General features: G+C 38.3%; 1 protein-coding gene and 1 long non-coding RNA gene across 3 annotated transcripts in view; one reads left to right on the forward strand and one right to left on the reverse strand.

Moving 5' to 3' along the window:
• Positions 1-2,774, reverse strand: part of LOC147843723 (uncharacterized) — a 3,213-nt gene extending 439 nt beyond the window's left edge. Inside the window, exon 1 of the long non-coding RNA XR_015494449.1 lies at positions 1,612-2,774. This is a non-coding gene — a long non-coding RNA (uncharacterized LOC147843723). The remainder of the gene's footprint in view (positions 1-1,611) is intronic.
• pmepa1 (prostate transmembrane protein, androgen induced 1) overlaps positions 1-17,982 on the forward strand; it is a 35,635-nt gene extending 17,653 nt beyond the window's left edge. The window contains 4 exon segments of one of the 2 annotated variants that reach the window (NM_001002580.2): positions 9,453-9,607; positions 10,488-10,541; positions 12,278-15,358; positions 15,582-17,982. In NM_001002580.2, the coding sequence (NP_001002580.2) occupies positions 9,453-9,607; positions 10,488-10,541; positions 12,278-12,712 (644 nt within the window). In that variant the 3' untranslated portion in view covers positions 12,713-15,358; positions 15,582-17,982. 2 annotated transcript variants of the gene reach the window in all.
• Positions 17,983-19,838: the final 1,856 nt, after the last annotated feature.

Genomic DNA, 19,838 nt, shown 5'->3' on the forward strand with positions numbered 1-19,838 from the left:
AATTTTGAATGGGGAAAAGTGTAACAGTCAATATTGCAAATGAAGCCCCGCCTATTAGTACAGGAGCCAATCAGCGATCGCTATAGAATGACAATTCTCCGGGGGAGGGGCCTAGACCAGACTTGAGTTTCTGCAGATTTTGTGTGATATGAGCATTTAGAAATGAATCTAAATAGACAGTTGTTGTTTAATTGTTATTTGTAATATGGAGTTTAATCGTCAGCTTGACAAGCAGTTTTGGAGAATTTGATGTTTCCCCATTCAAACAGGACGCCTGGGCATACTGCCCGAGAGGTGTTTTAAAGATGGCCGCCGAGTGAAATGACTTGCCTTAAAGAGACTTTGATAAATCATATGCTGGAATAGTTGACGGTTCATTCCGCTGTGGCGAAAAATGGAATGATGTTTTTGTGTGATTCTGTTTGTATGATATGTCATTTGCTGCTACTGCGCTAGTCTAATAGCCTCTTGTGGAATTAAATGTCTCGTGAAGTGTTTTGAAATATGCATTTATTATTGGAAATTCGTAGTAATCTCAACTGAAACATAAAGAGAGGGCGGAGCATAGAGTAGCTCCTCCCCTTTAAAAAAGACAGCCAATTGTGTGTTTTTCTTACAGTGAAAGTGGTCGAGCTCAAGCGAATCAAATGAACAGCCATTAACCAGAAGGGGGCGGGGCCTGTTAGACACCAGAGAGCATTTGATTGGTCAGAAGATTTGATGAGAACCTGAAGTATGAGGAAACAACAAAACCATCATTAATACAATAGGGCAGAAGAGACAAAACTTTAGATGTTACTGTAAGGTTTATATCTGCTACATGTGGACTTTGTCTCTGTTTTGGAGACTCTAGATTATAGATATCTTTTAACACACTGATACTAACATCTAAAACACTTTATTTTCATTTCAGGGAAGCTTTATTAGGCTTATGTAAATGACTCTGAATTACCATTATGAATGAGAAACGCTATATAAATCAACGTGCCTCATAATTACCATCTGATCACAGCCCATAAACATGGCACAGCTGTGTTTGTGAGTGAGTTTGTGTTTTCTGTCGTGATTCGTGACTCAGAATCTTCAGCGTTTGAATCATTGCAGCGTGAGGAATCTGTGCTTGAGCTGATCCAGAGTCAGAGAGATCCGTCCGTCTGCTGTGAGGAATGTTATTTTGGCCGCAGGGCAGGAAGGAGCACCTGGCAGCACGCGCACATAAACACACACACACACACACACACACACACACACCTTGTCGTTAGTGTTTTAAAGTTCATTGCTACAGTCAAAGTCATAATTATTCCCTCTTGTGAAACTTTTCTTTTTTGTCAAATATTTCCCAGGTGACGTTAAACAGAGAAAGTCTTATTTCCTTTAGTTTGATTACAATAAAAGCAGTTTTAAAATGTTTAAAATCTATTTTAATGTCAATATTATTAGCCGTGGGTAACGCTGTTGCCTCACAGCCACTGGTTTGAGTCCTGGCTGGGTCAGTTGGTGTTTCTGTGTGGAGTTTGCATGTTCTCTCCGTGTTGGTGTGGGTTCCTCCGGGTGCTCCGGTTTCCCACACAGTCCAAACACATTCACTTTAGGGGAACTGATCAACTACACTGGCCGTAGTGTATGAGTGTGTGTGTGTGTGTGTGTGTGTGTGTGTGTGTGAATAAGTGTGTATGGGTGCTGGTTTTGGGTTGTGGCTGGAAGGGCATCCACTGTGTAAAACATATGCTGGAATAGTTGTCAGTTCATTCCACTGTGGTGACCCCTGATAAATAAGGGACTAAGCCAGAAAGAAGATGACTGAATGAAGCTTTTAAGTTGCCCTTTAAGCTGAATACTACTGTATTGCAGAATAACTAGTCAAGTATACTGTCATCATGGCATAAATAAAAGGGTAGTCATAATCTAACTACATGTCATAAGTGGAGTTGATAAAATTCTGTTGTATTGTTACTAATAATAACAAAGTAACTGTAATAAATGTAGCCTTTTCCTCACTGTTTTTTACATTTATTAATTAATATTTACTAATGAGGCTTTGATATAAAATCTTACCTATGATACTTTATAATTTGCAGTTTAATTTGATTGAAACAGTGGTTTACTCTGAACATGTATATGTATAATAAAGCAATACATTAAGTGCTTTGTTATTATACATGTCAAATTAATATAGCATGATAAAGGCTTCAGGATTTAATCTAAACAAGAATATAGTGTGTGTGTATATGTATATATATATATATATAAGTCTACTTGTGTCATTGCGACAGCGTCTGATTCCTACTAAGCGATGATTGAGGTTTTATTTTTCAGCAGAAGTTCAACCGTCAGCTCATCAAAGCATACTTTGCATTGTTTACCGCATTGTCTGCCCTCGGCGTGTTTGAACGGCGTTTACACAAACATACACAGCATGTTCAGACTGATCCTTCAGGCCCACCTGCACCACCGACCGCTGCTAGACCAAACACACACACACACGTCTACAAAACAAACTCCTGCTTGAACAAACACACACACACACACGTCTAGAAAACAGATGCTTGCATGAACAAACACACACACAGTGTGTTAAAGTACAGAAAACAAGTTTGTGAACAAGACAAAATAAAAACAATAAAACACTCACTGCAGCTAGAGAAGACACATCAAGTCCAAAAAAGCGATTAAATGTCAGCGAGAAAAGAGGAGTTTTCAGCGTAGATTTATATATAGATGAAGTAGAGGCAGTTGTGATGTTCTCTGGAAGACTCTTCTACAATTTGGGGTCTAAAAACTAAAAAAAAAACTAGGAATCTTCTTTCTCTCGCTTTCATTCAGTCTCAATAGAGTATATGGCGAAGCATGCTAATAGGACTTTTATTTTGTCAGTAACCTGGTTAAGCGCTTCTGGTGAACTGTATGCCAAAGCAAAAATCTGCACGTTTAAGGTCTGTTTTCTTTAAAAATCAGCGATCTCCACTGGCTGAGTGATATCTGATATGAAGTGGGTCTCAGATTGTACAAGAAGCACTGCATTACATTACATTTTCCCCACCATGTGTTTATAATATGAGCATTTATTTTACCCCAGTATATTCAATGGAGCTTCTGCGCTTGCCTTGATTCTGACGGGCGAGTGCGAGTAAAAGGTCTTATGTCTCGTTTTACGCTTGAACAGTTAAATGAATGCCAAAGTTTATTTAACTGAATGTATTTTAAGTACATTACAACATGCTTTAAAAGGAATCGTATAAAATGGTAAAAAATTCACAATAACAGGTCACCGGAAGCTTATCAGTATGGAAACAACACGGTCTCGGCATATACCCTATTGCTTTATTGGTATGACAAATGATACAAATCTATTGCCATATAGATAGATAGATAGATAGATAGATAGATAGATAGATAGATAGATAGATAGATAGAAAAAATAAAAAATTATTTATATTACTCAATATATCATATTATTATTCAATACATCATAAATTGTGTGTGTATATATATATATATATATATATATATATATATATATATATATATATATATTTATATATATATATATATATATATATATATATATATATATATATATATATATATATATAATGTTTCATATTATTCATACATCAAAAAAAAAATAATAGATTAAAATAAACTGTACATTTACCAATATAAGATAACATTTTGGCATAAAACACTAATAAAAACAATAATTTTTGTGTGTGTGTGTGTGTGTGTGTGTGTGTGTGTGTGTGTATGTGTGTGTGTGTGTGTGTGTGTGTGTGTGTGTGTGTGTGTGTGTGTGTGTGTGTGTGTGTTTCTCTCTCTCTCTGTCTGCTTTGTCATTCCCATGGAAATTTGTAAGCAAATTGTGACACCCTGTGACCTCTGACACACTCACAGCTACCACACCCACCCGTCTGCGGCACTGCCACTGTCAGCAGACTGTGGGAGAGTGTGTGTGTGTCTGTGTGTGTGTGTGTGTATTTTGGGGTTCAATTGTCTTTTTAGTGAAAGTGAGAGCAACACACACATATGGCCATGTAAATTAGCATGTACTATAGACCTTGGTAATTAATTAATTGTCTCAAACCTTAAAAGAGACCTCCTTTTTGAGCATGTTTAAGATTTATTTCACAAATGCATTTATTTATGTAATTTATTTACTCACTGAAAAGTTTGCAATAAGTATTTAATTTAGTTTTTATATATAATTATGTAATTATTTTTATTATCATCATAGCAGTCAGAATTATTCGCCCCCCTGTTTATTTTTTCCCCAATTTCTGTTTAACGGAGAGAAGATTTCTTCAAAGACAAATATATAGCTTAGAGGGGCTGATCATTTTGACCTTAAAATGGTTTTTAAACTATTAAAAACTGCTTTTATTGTAGACGAAATAAAACAAATAAGACTTTCTCCAGAAGAACAAATATTATCAGATCTACTATGAAAGTTTTCTTGCTCTGATAAACATCATTTGGGAAATATTTAAAAAAAGAAAGAAAGAAAGAAAATTTCAAATGGGGCTAATAATTTTGACTTCAACTGTATACAATATAAATATTTATATATAATTAAAAAAATACCGTAAATCAGTATGATGTGAAGAATTAAATGATTTCAGTTGTTGAATTGTTTCATCAGCATCAGCCTCACTGTGCAGGAGTCTCTGTGGAGGCTTTTAAAAACAATCATGTACAAACTGTAATAAACTAGAGAAGTGTTAAATATTTGATCTAAAGCTCCCCTAATGTAATATTATATAATATCTCCTTTATTCATACATGTTGTAGGAAGTTGTGTTTTGTATTATTAATGAGGCCTTGTTTCCAGTTGAAGGCGAACCTAATGTGCCATGGGAGATTTGGTTGGATTTAAACTCATTTATGAGGTCAAATGTGTACCCAAACTGCAGATAAACAAACACACACACACACACACACACACACACCCCTCCTCTCTGTCTGACTGTTGTCTGGCTCGACTGTGACCTCAGGTGACCTGTGTGAGAGAGTTGGGGGAGGGGGGAGCTTAGAGCCCTCGTGACCCCTCCATCACCCTGAGTGTGTGTGTTATGAAGTGAGAGTGTGTGTGTACTTGATTCTGCCATTTTGTCAGCTCCAAATGTCCCCACAAGGATAGTAAAGCTTGGTATATTTGACATTGGGTTTCTGGCCTCCACAAGAGAAAAATATTATTAAATATAAAAAATAATACATGATTATTATCTGAATGTTTAAAAATGCAAACAGTGTAATGTGTGTGTGTGTGTGTGTGTGTGTGTGTGTGTGTGTGTGTGTGTGTGTGTGTGTGTGTGTGTGTGTGTGTGTGTGTGTGTGCACGCAAGTGTACATAAATGTGGGATAGTGTCTGTATGTGATGTGTGTTTGTGTGTGAGAATTTTGTGTCTTAGAGTGGGTGTGTGGAGGTCTGTTTGCGTGTGTGTGTGTGTGTCTGTAAATGTGTGTCTCTGTAAGTGTATCAGTGTTTATGTGGTGGCCTGTTTGTGTGCATCTTTGAGTGTGTGTGTGTATATATGTGATGTGTGTGTCTCTGAGTGTTTGTATTTTATTTTTATTTATGTCTGTGTGTGTGTTTGTGTGTTTTATGTGTGTATTTTTAATATTTACTTGTGTCTGTAAGTATGTGGTGTGTATGTGTCTGAGTGTATGTGGATCTTTAAGTGTGTGATGTGTGTCTCTTGTGATAGTGTGTGTGTATAATGTGTATAGTGTGTCTGTGAGTGTACAGTGTGTGTGAGTGGACAGTGTGTGTGTGTACGTGTGCTCGTCTTGCACGTCCTCAGACCATCAGCTGTCTCCTGCTCTTTTTGTTATTATGCAAATCCTCCATGCTCAGAGTCTAGACCCTCTCTCCGTGTGTGTGTGTGTGTGTGTTGGCCCATCTGCCCCAGCGGCGCCTCTTCATCAGTGTGTTGGTGCAGCTCTAGAGTCAGTGTCAGTGTGTTTGCTGTCCTGTGGGATGATGAAGCCTCCTGTTCTGCAGCCGTGTGTTCAGATGCACTGCAGCCGTGAGTCTCTCTCTCTCTCTCTCTCTCTTTTCTTCATAGTGCTGCTGCTGTTGTGTGTTTGTGCAGTTTGTGTTGGTGTTTGTTAGAGATGCTGCTGTCTTTAATCTGGGAGTTTCAGGGTCGGCTGATTATTAGAAACACAACAGAGTGAGTCTGACTTCAGCTGTGATCAGTGCTGGGTTACTAACTTTATAAAATAATGGCCACGCTTTATTTTAAATCACAATTTGTGCTATTACAAACCATTAATTAAGACTTGTAGCTCAATAAACTGCTAATTAGATGCTTATTATTGCTAATTTGGGACTAGTAGTTAAGTTTAGGTTTTGTGTTTGAGGCTGAAGCTCTTGTTCTGCTTCTTTATTTGTGTGAACTGCTGTCCCGTGTTTATAGACCTTTACATTGCACGTCATGATTACATTGCGAATATTAGAGCTAGCATGATGGTCGCAGGAAGGTCTCTGGTTCGAGCCTGGGCTGGGTCAGTTGGTGTTTCTGTGTGGAGTTTGCATGTTCTTCCCGTGTTGGCGTGGGTTTCCTCCGGGTGCTCCGGTTTCCCCCACAGTCCAAACACATGTGCTATAGCGGAATTGATCAACTAAGTTGGCCATAGTGTGTGTGAATGCAAGAGTGTGTGGGTGTTTCCCAGTACTGGGTTGCAGCTGAAAGCGCATCCAGTGTGTAAAGCATATGCTGGAATAGATGGCAGTTCATTCCGCACTGGTGACCCCGGATTAATAAAGGGACTAAGCTGAAAAGAAACTGAATGAATGAAAGAGCGGGACCGAGTCAGTGTGCACAGTGCACTATACATTAATAAGACTGAACTGGTTTCCTTCATTGAACAGTAATGCACATGTTCTGAGTGCTGTTGTTAGAGATTTCCCAAACACTCGTGATATTGCAGCTGTGGATGAATATGAGTATTGAAGAACACTCTGGTTATGGAAATAGGCGGCTGTGTTGATGCACACATGCACCAGTGCTATTCAGAATAAATGCTAAAATATCAACCATTATCTAATGCCCTGAAATAGTTTGGCTACATCACAAAGCTAGTTGTTTTAATTTGCAGTAGCCAAGGACACGTTTATAAACCGTGTGTGAAAGGATTACAAATCGCTGGACTCAGTAGGAAAGACTCAAAAGAAGTTACTGAATACTGCTCTGTGTCTGCAGTAATGCGCAGTCTGCATGTGTGGAAAAGACGATGTCATCTCCATCTCTAATTTGCAGATATTCCTCTTATGTATTAGTTTATTTACTTCTTTGTGCAGAGCTGATTTGAGGGTTTTAATGTTGCCCTGTAAATGATATGCAGTGATTGTATTTATCTCCACATTGCTTGTATTGTGAAACATAATGGGCTCTTTATGGTTATTTGAATGCTGTGTGTGTGTGTGTGTGTGTGTGTGTGTGTGTGTGTGTGTGTGTGTGTGTGTGTGTGTGTGTGTGTGTGTTTGTGTGTGTTTGTGTGTGTTTGTGTTTGTTTTTGTGTGTGTGTGTGTGTGTGTTTGTGTGTGTTTGTGTGTGTGTGTGTGTGTGTGTGTGTGTGTGTGTGTGTGTGTGTGTGTGTGTGTGTGTGTGTGTGTGTGTGTTTGGTGGGTTAATGTGGGTTAATGTCTTCACTCTGTTCTCCCTCTTGTAAGGTATATGATCCCTGACCTGAGTGTGTTCCAGTGAACGTGCAGATGTGTAGTATGTGTGTTTGTGTCTCTGTATTTGTGTGTCTCTCTTTTAATTGTCTACATTTTATTTTTTGTTGACGTAAATGCAAAACAATAATATTTTGGTGGAAGTTTTTCCAAATGATTTTTGGTATGGAAAAAGTCTATAATTGAGATGCATCACTGGCTATACAGGGTTTATACGGTCGTGGAAAACCTGGAAAAGTCATAGAATATTGAGATGGTGTTTTCCAGGCCTGGAAAAGTTTGGAAAAACATAAAAAAACCACAAAGTTTTGGAAAAGTCATGGAAATTAGTTTAACTAATATCTGTACAGTTTAATTTGGGCTGTGTGATATTGGAAAAAATTGACAGTATTTCTGTAATGTTTATTGCGATGTGAATACAGTTTCAGCAGATGATTAAACAGGCTTATTTGGATTGATTGGAGGGATTTTGTAGAGGAGTGAATCTCCAATAATATAACAAATAAATAAAATATAGTTGAGATATAGTGAATGATAGTTTTCAGGTATTCACTATTCAGGTACAGATATTGAATAATCAACACTGCACAGTCTTCATTGTTTATTATTTCATCTTTATTTAAGTTACAAAACATTTCTTGCAGTTGGATGTTTTAAACTCTGAAATATTGAAATATTCACACGGTCACAGGCCTTAAAGGGACAGTTCACTCAAAGATTAAAATGTGCTCACTATTTACTCACACTTGACGTGTTTTAATACTATAGAAGATATTCAATTATATTGTTTTTGTGTTCATTTAAAAACAAAGAAGACTCATAAATATTTCATACAACTAAAGGGTGTAATGAAAATGGTGAGTTATATTTGGGTGACCTATCTCTTTAAAATGCATGCAGATGATACACTTTTACTCCATTATGATTAAACTCTATATTAAACTATAATCCCATCATTGCATATTCTGTGATGTGACTATTGCAGATGCACACATTCCGATATCGATGCTGAAACTATATATTGTGCAGCTCTAACTTGACTATAAGTTGGTTGTCTTTACTTCTTTTCTGTCTTTGGCCAAAAACTTGCTCTCTTATTGCCAGTGCTGTGTAAGCATCATCACAATCAAATTTACAGATATAAAACCTATTTAAACAACATAGATTGTTGCGTTTTCTGTGGTATGCTGAATACATTTTAACGTAATTAATATTTACCATGTATATGTAGACATAACATGAAACATTACATCATGAAAATGTACTTAAAAGTTCTGGAAAAGTGATGGAGTTTTAGTAGTAAACGTGTGTGCACTCTGGGCTATACTCGTGCTGCGTAAGACTTTGTGATCCAGGTTGACAGTAATAAATACTGTAGATGAGATTGTGTAAAAGGGATGTTTGAGCACTGGATGTGTGTTAGTGAGTCTCGTTATGTTAAGCTGCTCTGACACACTCTACACTGTAAAAACACTACAGAAATAAAGATGAACTCATTGTGAAGAGCTATTGTTTGTATCAGCAGCAACAGTGCATCTGAGTGTGTGTGTGTGCATCTTGACTAGAGTGTTGGTGTGTGTGTGAGTGTATGTGTATTTATGCGTGTGTATGAAGCCTTTTCAGTCAGCGGTGTGTATTATACTACACTCAATCATATGTTTGAGTTGTGGATGAGGATTCAGAGCTGTGTTTTCATGACTGCAGAGAAGTTTTGACTGTACAGATGAGTGTTATTGACACTGTCTCCTGTGTGTGTGTGTGTGTGTGTGTTCAGCCCAGCTGGAGTTTGTTCAGATTCTGGTGATCGTGGTGGTGATGATGATGATGGTGCTGGTGATCACGTGTTTGCTGAACCACTACAGACTCTCAGCGCGATCTCTGATGTCCAGACACACACACGAGCGCAGACGACACCTGCCCCTGCCCTCGGTAAGACACACACACAAAAACAAGCAACACACTCAGTCGCACACACTCACACATACTCTTATACACACACACAAACAAAGGCACACACAGACTCATGGACAACACCTGTCCCAGCTGTCATTAAGACACACATTCACTCACACACACACACACACACACACTGTCCTGTCTCACGGCTTCATTCACACACTCTGATGTTCGTCTCAGGCATCGCTTCACTGTGGAGTAACGCTTCTAATATTAGCTTCAGCTGGGTCACATTATCAGTGACTCAGTGTGTGTGTGTGTGTATGTGTGTGTGTGTGTAATCTGCACTATAGAAATCCTGACATCTAGTGGCGCACACACATGCATGCAATATGTCAAAACTAATGATACATTAATTATTATGATTCATGATGATAACTGTGTGTGTGTGTGTGTGTGTGTGTGTGTGTGTGTGTGTGTGTGTGTGTGTGTGTGTGTGTGTGTGTGTGTGTGTGTGTGTGTGTGTGTGTGTGTGTGTGTGTGTGAGCGCACGTGCATGTATTAGTGTGTGTCTGACACCCCTATAAGCATCTGGAAACTGACAAATGATGCTTTTGTAAATGTAGATTGAACTGTTTTCATGGCAGCACATTAATAAAAATGCCTCGTATATTTGTATGTATGTATGTATGTATGTATGTATGTATGTATGTATGTATTCATTCAATATTCAATATTTATAGTTATATAAATATAGTTTAACATGCAAATTGGCTAAATGAACATGACATGTTGATTTGAGTTGAAGGAATTGAGTTTTGTAAGCAGACAGAATAACAGCAGGCATAAACGGAGCACATCAGCATTATAAACTGTTGTTCTGTGTGTATAATGCTCTCCATCTCGTTCTCAGGAGGGCAGTCTGTGGTCTTCTGATGGTCCAGGCTCTTCTAGTGCCATGAGTGAGGTACGCTTCACTAAATCAATACCTGCAATCATACCAACACTTACAGGATGATGTGTTTACATGCAGAGTAAAAGGAAAATCTACCCAAAATTGCATAATGTTCTGTGAACAGAGAGAATGACCAGTAGGCTTTCTGTTCAGCTTATGGACATTAAATGCAATGTAAGAAATTATGCTGGACTTTATTGTAAATACCAATGGATTACTTGTAAAAAATAAGACTACACAATGTTCTGGCAGAAAATGAACAGTAGGTTTTCTTATATGTGCAATCCCTGTATATCATTTAAAGAAAATGAGTGAGGAATGTGTTACAGTCTTGTGTACAGTATACAGTTAAAGTCAGAATTATTCGCCCCCCTGAATTATCAGATCCCTGTGTATTTTTCCCCAATTTCTGTTTAACGAAGAGATTTTTTTCAATACATTTCTAAACATAATAGTGTATTAACTCATCTCTAATAACTGATTTATTTTATCTTTGTCATGATGACAGTAAATAATATTAGACTAGATATTCTTCAAGACACTTCTATACAGCTTAAAGTGACATTTAAAGGCTTCACTAGGGTAATTAGGGTAACTAGGCAGGTTAGGGTAATTAGGCAGGTTATTGTATAATGATGGTTTATTCTGTAGACTATCATGGAAAAAAGTAGCTTAAAGCGGCTAATAATATTGACCTTAAAATAGTGTTTAAAAAAAATAAAAACTGCTTTTATTCTAGCTGAAATAAAACAAATAAGATTTTCTCCAAAAGAAAAAATATTATCAGACATACTGTGAACATTTCCTGAATCTGTTCAACATCATTTAGGAAATAATTTAAAAAGAAAAAAAAATTAAAGGGGAGCAAATAATTCTGACTTCATCTGTATTTAAAGTGTCCCACCAGTGCTGATATACAGTCATATTGCACTGCTGCTCGTGTGATACTGCATTTATACAACAGTTCGCCGGTATAATCTTGTATATAAAAAAGAAGATCAAACATGGAGAGTCTAAAACCCTTGTGTACAATGAACTACTTTCTTCTGTCATTCATTCACATCTGTAGCTGACGTCAGAACAGCAGAAACCGCTGCTCATTCACCATCATCCCTGTAGAGCTAGTGTTTGAATGATTCTCTAGCGTAATGTCTGAAGTGAAGACAAAACAGCTAATGTTGCTCACATTTGAAGATTATAAATCTGAAGAGCATGAAATGCCATCAGTCTACAGAGATCTCCCAATATTTCTCTGCTACAAATGAACACAATGTGGCATATTATTAGCTCCATACAGTAATAAAAATAGGAGACGAATTAGAAACAAACTGATGGCCAACCAAAAAGTAACTAAGAGTCACTAACCCGTTTAATAATGTTTTGATCAGCTGTAGTTAGAAATGATCCAGTTTTTCCTCCTCTATTTGCTTATTATGCGATCTCTGTCGCCATCTTGTGCGTGGACAACGTCAATCGTCTGTGCTTTGCTCTGTATGACAGGCTGATGGCCGCCAATGCGCTGTCTCTCTGAAATTATAAACATTTCAAATAGGCACTATCCTTATAAATAAAGCGCATAGTTGCAATCTGAACAACTACATTCTCAATCAAAAAATCCTTAAAAATTAATCCTTAATTGCAGCCTTAGTGTAAACGAAATAAATATTAGTTCACACAATTTTAAATGACAAAATATTTTCTGTGTGTGTGTGTGTGTGTGTGTCTTTATGTATGTGTCTCTCCAACAGGTTTACACTCCTCGAGCGCCGGATAGAGTGCCGTCGTTCCTGCAGCGTGAGCGCGTGTCCCGCTTCCAGCCTACCTTCCCATTCCTCCCTCCAGTGATCGAACTGCCTCCGACCATCGCTCTGTCTGACGGCGAGGAACCTCCGCCGTATCAGGGGCCATGCACGCTTCAGCTGCGGGACCGTGAGCAGCAGCTGGAGCTCAACCGGGAGTCTGTGCGCCCGCCGCCCAACCGCACAGTGTACGACAGCGCGCTCACACACACGGGCATCAGCGCCGGGCGCCTGCAGGGTCCTCCGCCTGCATACAGTGAGGTCATCGGACACTATTACCACCCGACGACGCTTCCGCAGGCTGCGGCGCTAGTGCATGGATTCATTCAGCTGAGCCGCGCGGACACACGCAGCAAAACACAGCCCAAAGCACAGCCGGTCTGAGCGCAGCGCTAATCGGAGGACTAGCAAAACATCCCGAGCGCTCGCCTTCATGATCGTCGGCTGAGGAGACTGTCTCAGACTTTATATAAATATTTACACGTTATTTGTCTTCGCTCTTAGTCTCTGCTACGTGCTGATGATCTCTGACAGCAAATGTGAACGCTTTGGTCTTCAGCACTAGTCTTCCTCTTGGATTCACTTTTACGCTTTATTTTATTTAATTTTTTCGTTTATTTTTACTTTGTTTGCTGTCAGAGAGGCTTTTGTGCCAATTCCGGTTAGAACTGTGGTGGGAAATCACTGGAGAAATCGACAATGCTCTTATTCTGAAGTTGTAAATGCATCAGTGTTCTGTCGAGAATGGATTCTGAGTTTCGTTTATGACTGCAGATGCTGCTCTAGGCTTATTCATTAACAGCAGACGGTGCTCTAGGCTAGTTTATAAACAGCAGACGGTGCTCTTGGCTAGTTTATAATCAGCAGACAGTGCTCTTGGCTAGTTTTTTAAACAGCAGACAGCGCTCTAGGCTAGTTTATACCATCAAATGGCGCTCTAGGCTAGTTTATAAACATTAGATGACACTCTAGGCTAGATTATGAACAGCAGATGGCGCTCTAGTCTAGTTTATAAACAGCAGACGGCGCTCTAGGCTAGTTTCATACACAGCAGATGGCGCTCTAGCCTAGTTTTGAACAGCAGATGGTGCTCTAGGCTAGTTAATAACAGCAGACGGCGCTCTAGGCTAGTTTGTTAACAGCAGAGGGCACTCTAGGCTAGTTCATAAACAGCAGATGGCGCTTTAGGCTAGTTTATACCAGCAGACTGCGCTCTAGCCTAGTTTTGAACAGCAGATGGTGCTCTAGGCTCATTTATAAATAGCAGAGGGCACTGTAGCCTAGTTTTGAACAGCAGATAATGCTCTAGGCTAGTTTATAAATAGCAAACGGCGCTCTAGCCTAGTTTTGAACAGCATATAGTCCTCTAGACTAGTTTATACCAGTAGATGGCGCTGAAGGCTAGTTTATAAACAGTAGAGGGCGCTCTTGCCTAGTTTTGAACAGCAGATGGTGCTCTAGGCTAGTTTATACCAGTAAGTGGCGCTGTAGGCTAGTTTATAAACAGTAGATGGCGCTCTATGCTAGTTAATGAAAAACAGAGGGCACTCTAGCCTAGTTTTGAACAGCAGATGGTGCTCTAGGCTAGTTTATAACAGCAGACGGCGCTCTATACTAATTTATAACATCATATGGCACTCTAGGCTAGTTTATAACAGCAGATTAATGTAAACACAGCTCACTTTATTCCCCTTATATCTTTCTTAACTTTATGAATGATTATTTATTGTTCCAGTGGTGTTCATAAGGAATTGGAAGCACACAGTTTGTAAAGCACACAGCGCCATCTGTTGGTCAAAATAAGCTCAAAATCCACTCGAGAATATTGATATGTTTGAAAATCTCAGAGTTGATGCAGAATTGATTTCTCCGAAAAAAATTGTCACAGCTTTAGCACAGCTTCACGCAGTATCATATGTGTGTGTGTATATAGGCTACTATATAAATATATACACATGTAAAGCTGAAAAACGAAAGCACGATTTTAGAATTATTTATATATTAATGTCTAAAATTGCACTATTTTTAATATTAGGCTCTTGACAGGCCTCAGCTTGTGATCAGTCCGCAAACAGTGTGTGTGTGTGTGTGTGTGTGTGTGTGTGTGTGTGTGCGTGCGCGTGTGTTCGTGCGTGCGTGCGTGCTTGCGTGCGTATGCATGTTATCCTGAACGCCTTTGCTTCACAGCTCGACTGAACAAATCTGAAATCAGCGGCGCTGAGATCAACCCTAGCAGTTGTAGTAGTTGAACTAGAGAATTAGATTACGAGCGTAGTGTAACTTCAGAGCCCTGTGTTTGCCTTAAATTTATTCTAGATTCACAATCACTGATGTTTAGAGCAGATTCTAGAATAATAATGATGATAATAATGATTTCTTCTGTTCGGCTGTGATGCACCGGCTTGGCTTTGTCGCAGAGAAGGCGTCTCTTAAAGCACTTTACTGACTGATGGGAAGAAAAAAACATGCCACAGCCGCCGGTTCATGCAGGAATAAACAACAACACAAACGCAAACGAATATGCAACAATCCCACAGCGGACGACGACATCGGTAGAGCTGAAATCACATCATAGGAGTGTGAATCAAATGAAGCGACTCATTCGATTCACTGAGTCACTGAATCACTGAATCATTCACTCAACTCATTCACTCACACTGCACAAATGGTTTTCTTACTTCGGGTTTAAGTCTTGTTTCTAGTCCAAACTTCAAAACATTCTGAAATCAAGAAGCATTTTAGGACGAGTGACACGTATTGTTGATGTTAAACATGTGAGGATGTAGAGAAAGCACCCAGGGGGAGCAGAAAGCAAAGAGCATGTGTAAAGAACGCACATCAAGATGAAGCAGCAGCGAAATGTCTTACCTGTTTACTAATTTAACCAATATATATCACTTATTCAACACTTCTATCAAAGCAAATGTTAGCATTAAAGAAAATACGACTTGTGTTTTCTTTACCGCTACCAATTAGTTTGCTGGAAGTGCTGAATTAGTGATATATATTAGTTAAATTAGTAAAAAATGGACTCTTCTATTAGTCAAATTAGTAAATAATGAATTTGTACTTAAAATGAGTCGCCATATTTTAATAAAAAATATAATAGTTCAACATTATTTATAGCAGATCTGTAAGTCTGATAAGATATAGCAGCAAACCACAATGCAGAACACAGCTTTGGGCCAAATTTGGGGTTTGTAGCATTACAGCTCTAGGAGGAGATGGAGTTTACTTCAGAAGATGGAATAATAATAATAATAATAATATGTTTTAATAGCGTAAAGCCAACATAGTTAAGTGCTTTTTACTTAAAACAAGCAAAATAATCTGCCAATGGGGTCAGCAAAATAATCTAGTTTTCCCTCACCTCATTGGCTGATTATTCTGCCTGTTTTAATAAACACCTCACCTAATCTTGGCTCATTATTTATCAAAACAAGACTATATTTTGTGTTGGTCTATAAAATGCTTCTTGATTTAAGAATTTGTAGATAGTTACACTAAAAACAGGACTAAACTCTAAGTAAGAAAAGCTCTTTTGCAGTGTATTTGCTGCCAAATAGTGACTCTCAGCCGAACCCCCATGATTCACTCTGCCGTGTGCGTCCGCAGGGAAAATATCGGGTCCGATTTTGCTGTCTTTGTTTATTTATTCCTGCGAAACCGAAGCCTGCTGGAGAGAGAGAATCTTTGGAATCTGTAATTTGCTTTACTAATGTAGTCTTATATATGTTTTGCCATTAATAATCAATATTATTACACCAGATTAATCCTGTTTTCTCCAGCCGCGGCGTGACATCTTCCTTTTCCACAGACGCCCGCTCTGTTTCCTCTAATGCCAGTGTGTCACACGACCGTCAGCCAATCAGGTGGCCAGGAAGTGACATTCGTATGTGTGATGATGATGATGATGATGATGATGAGGGTAGTATAGTGGAGAGAGTTGCAATATACCGACTGTTTGCCTTTTGATAACATAGTTTGTTGTTTAGCTTTTAGTTGTTTTCTGTTATTATTGATTCTGCTTTAAAGGTCATTTCTGCAGGTTAGTTTCTGCTCCGTCTGTGTCTGTGCCTTTATTCTCCATTTCCAGTGTCACACTGCTGAAAATGCACTTCTTACTTACAGCTTTTGTCTTGGTTTCAGTCTAAATATCTAAAAATGATTAAATTAAGAAGCATTTTCTAGACAAGAAACAAACATTGTTTTATTTTCAGAAATAATGACTCGAAATACAGTGAGTTTCTCATTAAAACAAGCAAAATAATCTGACAATGAGGCAAGAGAAATAATATTATCTTAAAGTGAACGCTCCATTATTCTGCACACCTCATTTGGCTGATTATTTATCTTGTTTTAAAGACAAACTCACTTAATTTTGACCCATTATTTCTGAAAACATAAAGTATTTGTTGCTCCGCTAGAAAATGCTCCTTAATTTAAGAACTATCAGATATATGGACTTTAAAAAAAGACCAAAACACTTAAGTAAGAGAAGCATTTATTTTACAGTGCACGTGTGAAAATCACTCATTTCTGATGCTCTTCTGCTTTTAGATGAAACCAAACCACGGCTCTTTATCTGTATGTTGATTTTACAGGACAGTTCACCCAAAATCTGCTAATTTGACTCAATTTTATTCCTCTGTCAAACACAAAACTAGATATTCTGAGGGGAAATGCAGACATTAGCTGCGCTTCCATCCAAAGATGTGGATTAGATTTATGCACAAGACTGAAATATCGCATAAAACATTAGTGAATAATGGACAACACGGTGGCTCAGTGGTTAGCACTTAGGCCTCACAGTAAGAACACTGCTTTGAGTCTCGGCTGGGTCAGTTATTGTTTCTGTGTGGAGATTGCATGTTCTCCCTGTGTTGGTGTGGGTTTCCTCCAGGTGCTCCGGTTTCCCCCACAAGTCCAAACACATGCACTATAGGGGAACTGATCAACTAAATTGGCTGTGGTGTATGGATGTTTCCCAGTACTGGGTTGCAGCTGGAAGGCCATCCGCTGTTTAAAACATATGCTGGATTAGTTGGTGGTTTATTCCGCTGTGGTGACCCCTGATAAATAAAGGGACTAAGCTGAAGGAACATGAATAAATGAATGCACATTAGTGAATACAGCAGCATAATCAGAAACATTTATCCTGCTCAATTTCTGAGTTTTTTTCAGAATTAAGATTATTGTTTTTATTAATTCAGAATTAGTTTATGCAATATTCCAAAATGCACATTAAAATATGTGGATGGAAGCAAAGCTATTGACGTGCATAATAAACACACAAAATTCTACAGAAGTCAAATTTAGTGTGAACTGTCCCTTTCCCAGTTTGCCTCCCCATCACTAAGAGTAACCCAGACTCCTCTGCGTTGTTAATCAAGTAACTGAAGGCTGAATTGAAGAGGAATTTCCAAAGAAGGAGCCTGTTTCTTTCTCTCAGACGCTGTGCTGTTATTATGATGTCTTGTTTTCCTGACAGCGCATGTCTCCTGTTATTGACTCTTCTGTTTTATTTATATCAGATCCTGAAAAGTGTTACCGGATGTTTATCTCTGACTGTGTCTTTTACAGGTTATGTTATACAATCTGATGCATTTCAATTAGCTGCCAATTAAGCAAATAAAATATTTTATAACATAATGCCTCTGCTTTTATTTGTCTTATTCGCGTTCACTTGTTTTCTTGTGTGCTTATTTTGGTGGCGCAGTGGGTAGCACTGTGACCTCACAGCAAGAAGGTCACTTATTCGAGTCTCGGCTGGGTCAGTTGGTGTTTCTGTGTGGAGTTTGCATGTTCTCCCTATGTTGGCGTGGGTTTCCTCTTTATTTTATAAATCTTTATTTTATTTTTTATTGTTTTTCATTGGAAATAATGTGGAAATCCAGCTATATGATATATTTATATATTATTCTCATCATCATACAGGTTGTGTGACTATTTGTGGTTTAAATTTAATCGTTTACTATAGTTTTAGATAATTCATACATGTATTTAATTTATTAATTAGATGTTGAATTTTATTTATTTTTTGGACCATTATACTACATTCTCCATCCCTTTTATGGCTTTAGTAGTGTGATATTGTAAGAATGTGGAGTAGAAAACATGGATAATGATGTTGTATTCAATAAAAAAATAAATAAAACACACATATATATATATATATATATATATATATATATATATATATATATATATATATATATATATATATATATATATATATAAAAGAAAAATGTATGATAAAATAAGTAATAATATAAATAATAATGTTTAATTATAATTTCAAGAACTTACCGTTTAATATCTGCTCTGTCTTAGATGGGATGCAGCTGTTATTTACTTTATTTTGAACTCTTATTTATTAAATTGCCCATTTAAATTGTCCTTTACTAATGTCTACACCTACTCCTCACTCCTCTAGAAGGGATACAGCTGCTGATATTTGCATTATAGCATTTCTGTGACACTGTACAACAATCTTTCATATGTTTACAATACTGTGAGGTTTGAGGTAGGAGTCGATGTTAATAAAGTAAAATTTAATAGGTATTTTAATAAATAATATGAATAATACTCAGCATATGAATACTGTTTTCATATTACTGTGAGGGTTGGTGGTCTGGAACTCTGCACAGTTCAGCTCTAACCACCTCCAACTCACACCAGCATAATAGTCTCTAGTGTCTTGATCAGCTTGATTAGTGGATCAGCTGTGTTTGATTAGGGTTGGAGCTAAATTGTGCAGAGCTGCGGCCCTCCAGGAATCCAGTTTGAGACCTGTGGTGTCGACGTTATTATGTGCAGTTTATTGGGCCGCAGCTGTATCCCTTCTAGTCTGTTTCGCTGCGGATGTGCAGTGTTTGAGCTGTAGGTCCAGCAGGTGGCGCTGTACGACATCACATCAGCTCATGTGTTTCTGTCAGCTTCATTTTTCAGCCCAGCAGGTGTCAGACAGACTCATTTTACCTCTTCATTATGACAAATCTGCTGTTCCTCATATCAGGTGAGTCTGCATGCTTTACTTATCTCATTCAGAGCAGGGGTGAACAGACTCGGTCCTGGAGAACCAGTGTCCTGCTGAGTTTAGCTCCAACCCCAATCAGACACAGCTGGCCTAGCTAATCAGGCTCTTACTAGGCAGTCTAGAAACATCCTTGCAGGTGTGTTGAAGCAAATTGGAGCTAAAATCTGCAGGACACCGGCCCTCCAGGACTGAGTTTGGACACCCCTGATTTAGAGGATTCTCTTAAGGGCAATGGAGGAGGCGATGGCATTGTTTTGAATGTTTATGATGTGAAAGTCATCTGTGGGTTTACCAAAAGCAGTGTTATGACTGATTAATGCCTAGTGTGTCTTCGATATATATATATATAAGTGCCTGATTAATTCACACAGTTTTGGGCACGACCAATGCTCTTGGCTGAGGCTCCACTGATCTGTGAACAGCTGTGATGCACTCATTATCTGCTGTCAGGGTCCAGATTTGAGAGTTTTC

The sequence above is a fragment of the Danio rerio genome, chromosome 6 (assembly GCF_052040795.2).
Source record: "Danio rerio strain M-AB ecotype USA chromosome 6, GRCz13ab, whole genome shotgun sequence".
NCBI classification, from domain to species: domain Eukaryota; kingdom Metazoa; phylum Chordata; class Actinopteri; order Cypriniformes; family Danionidae; genus Danio; species Danio rerio.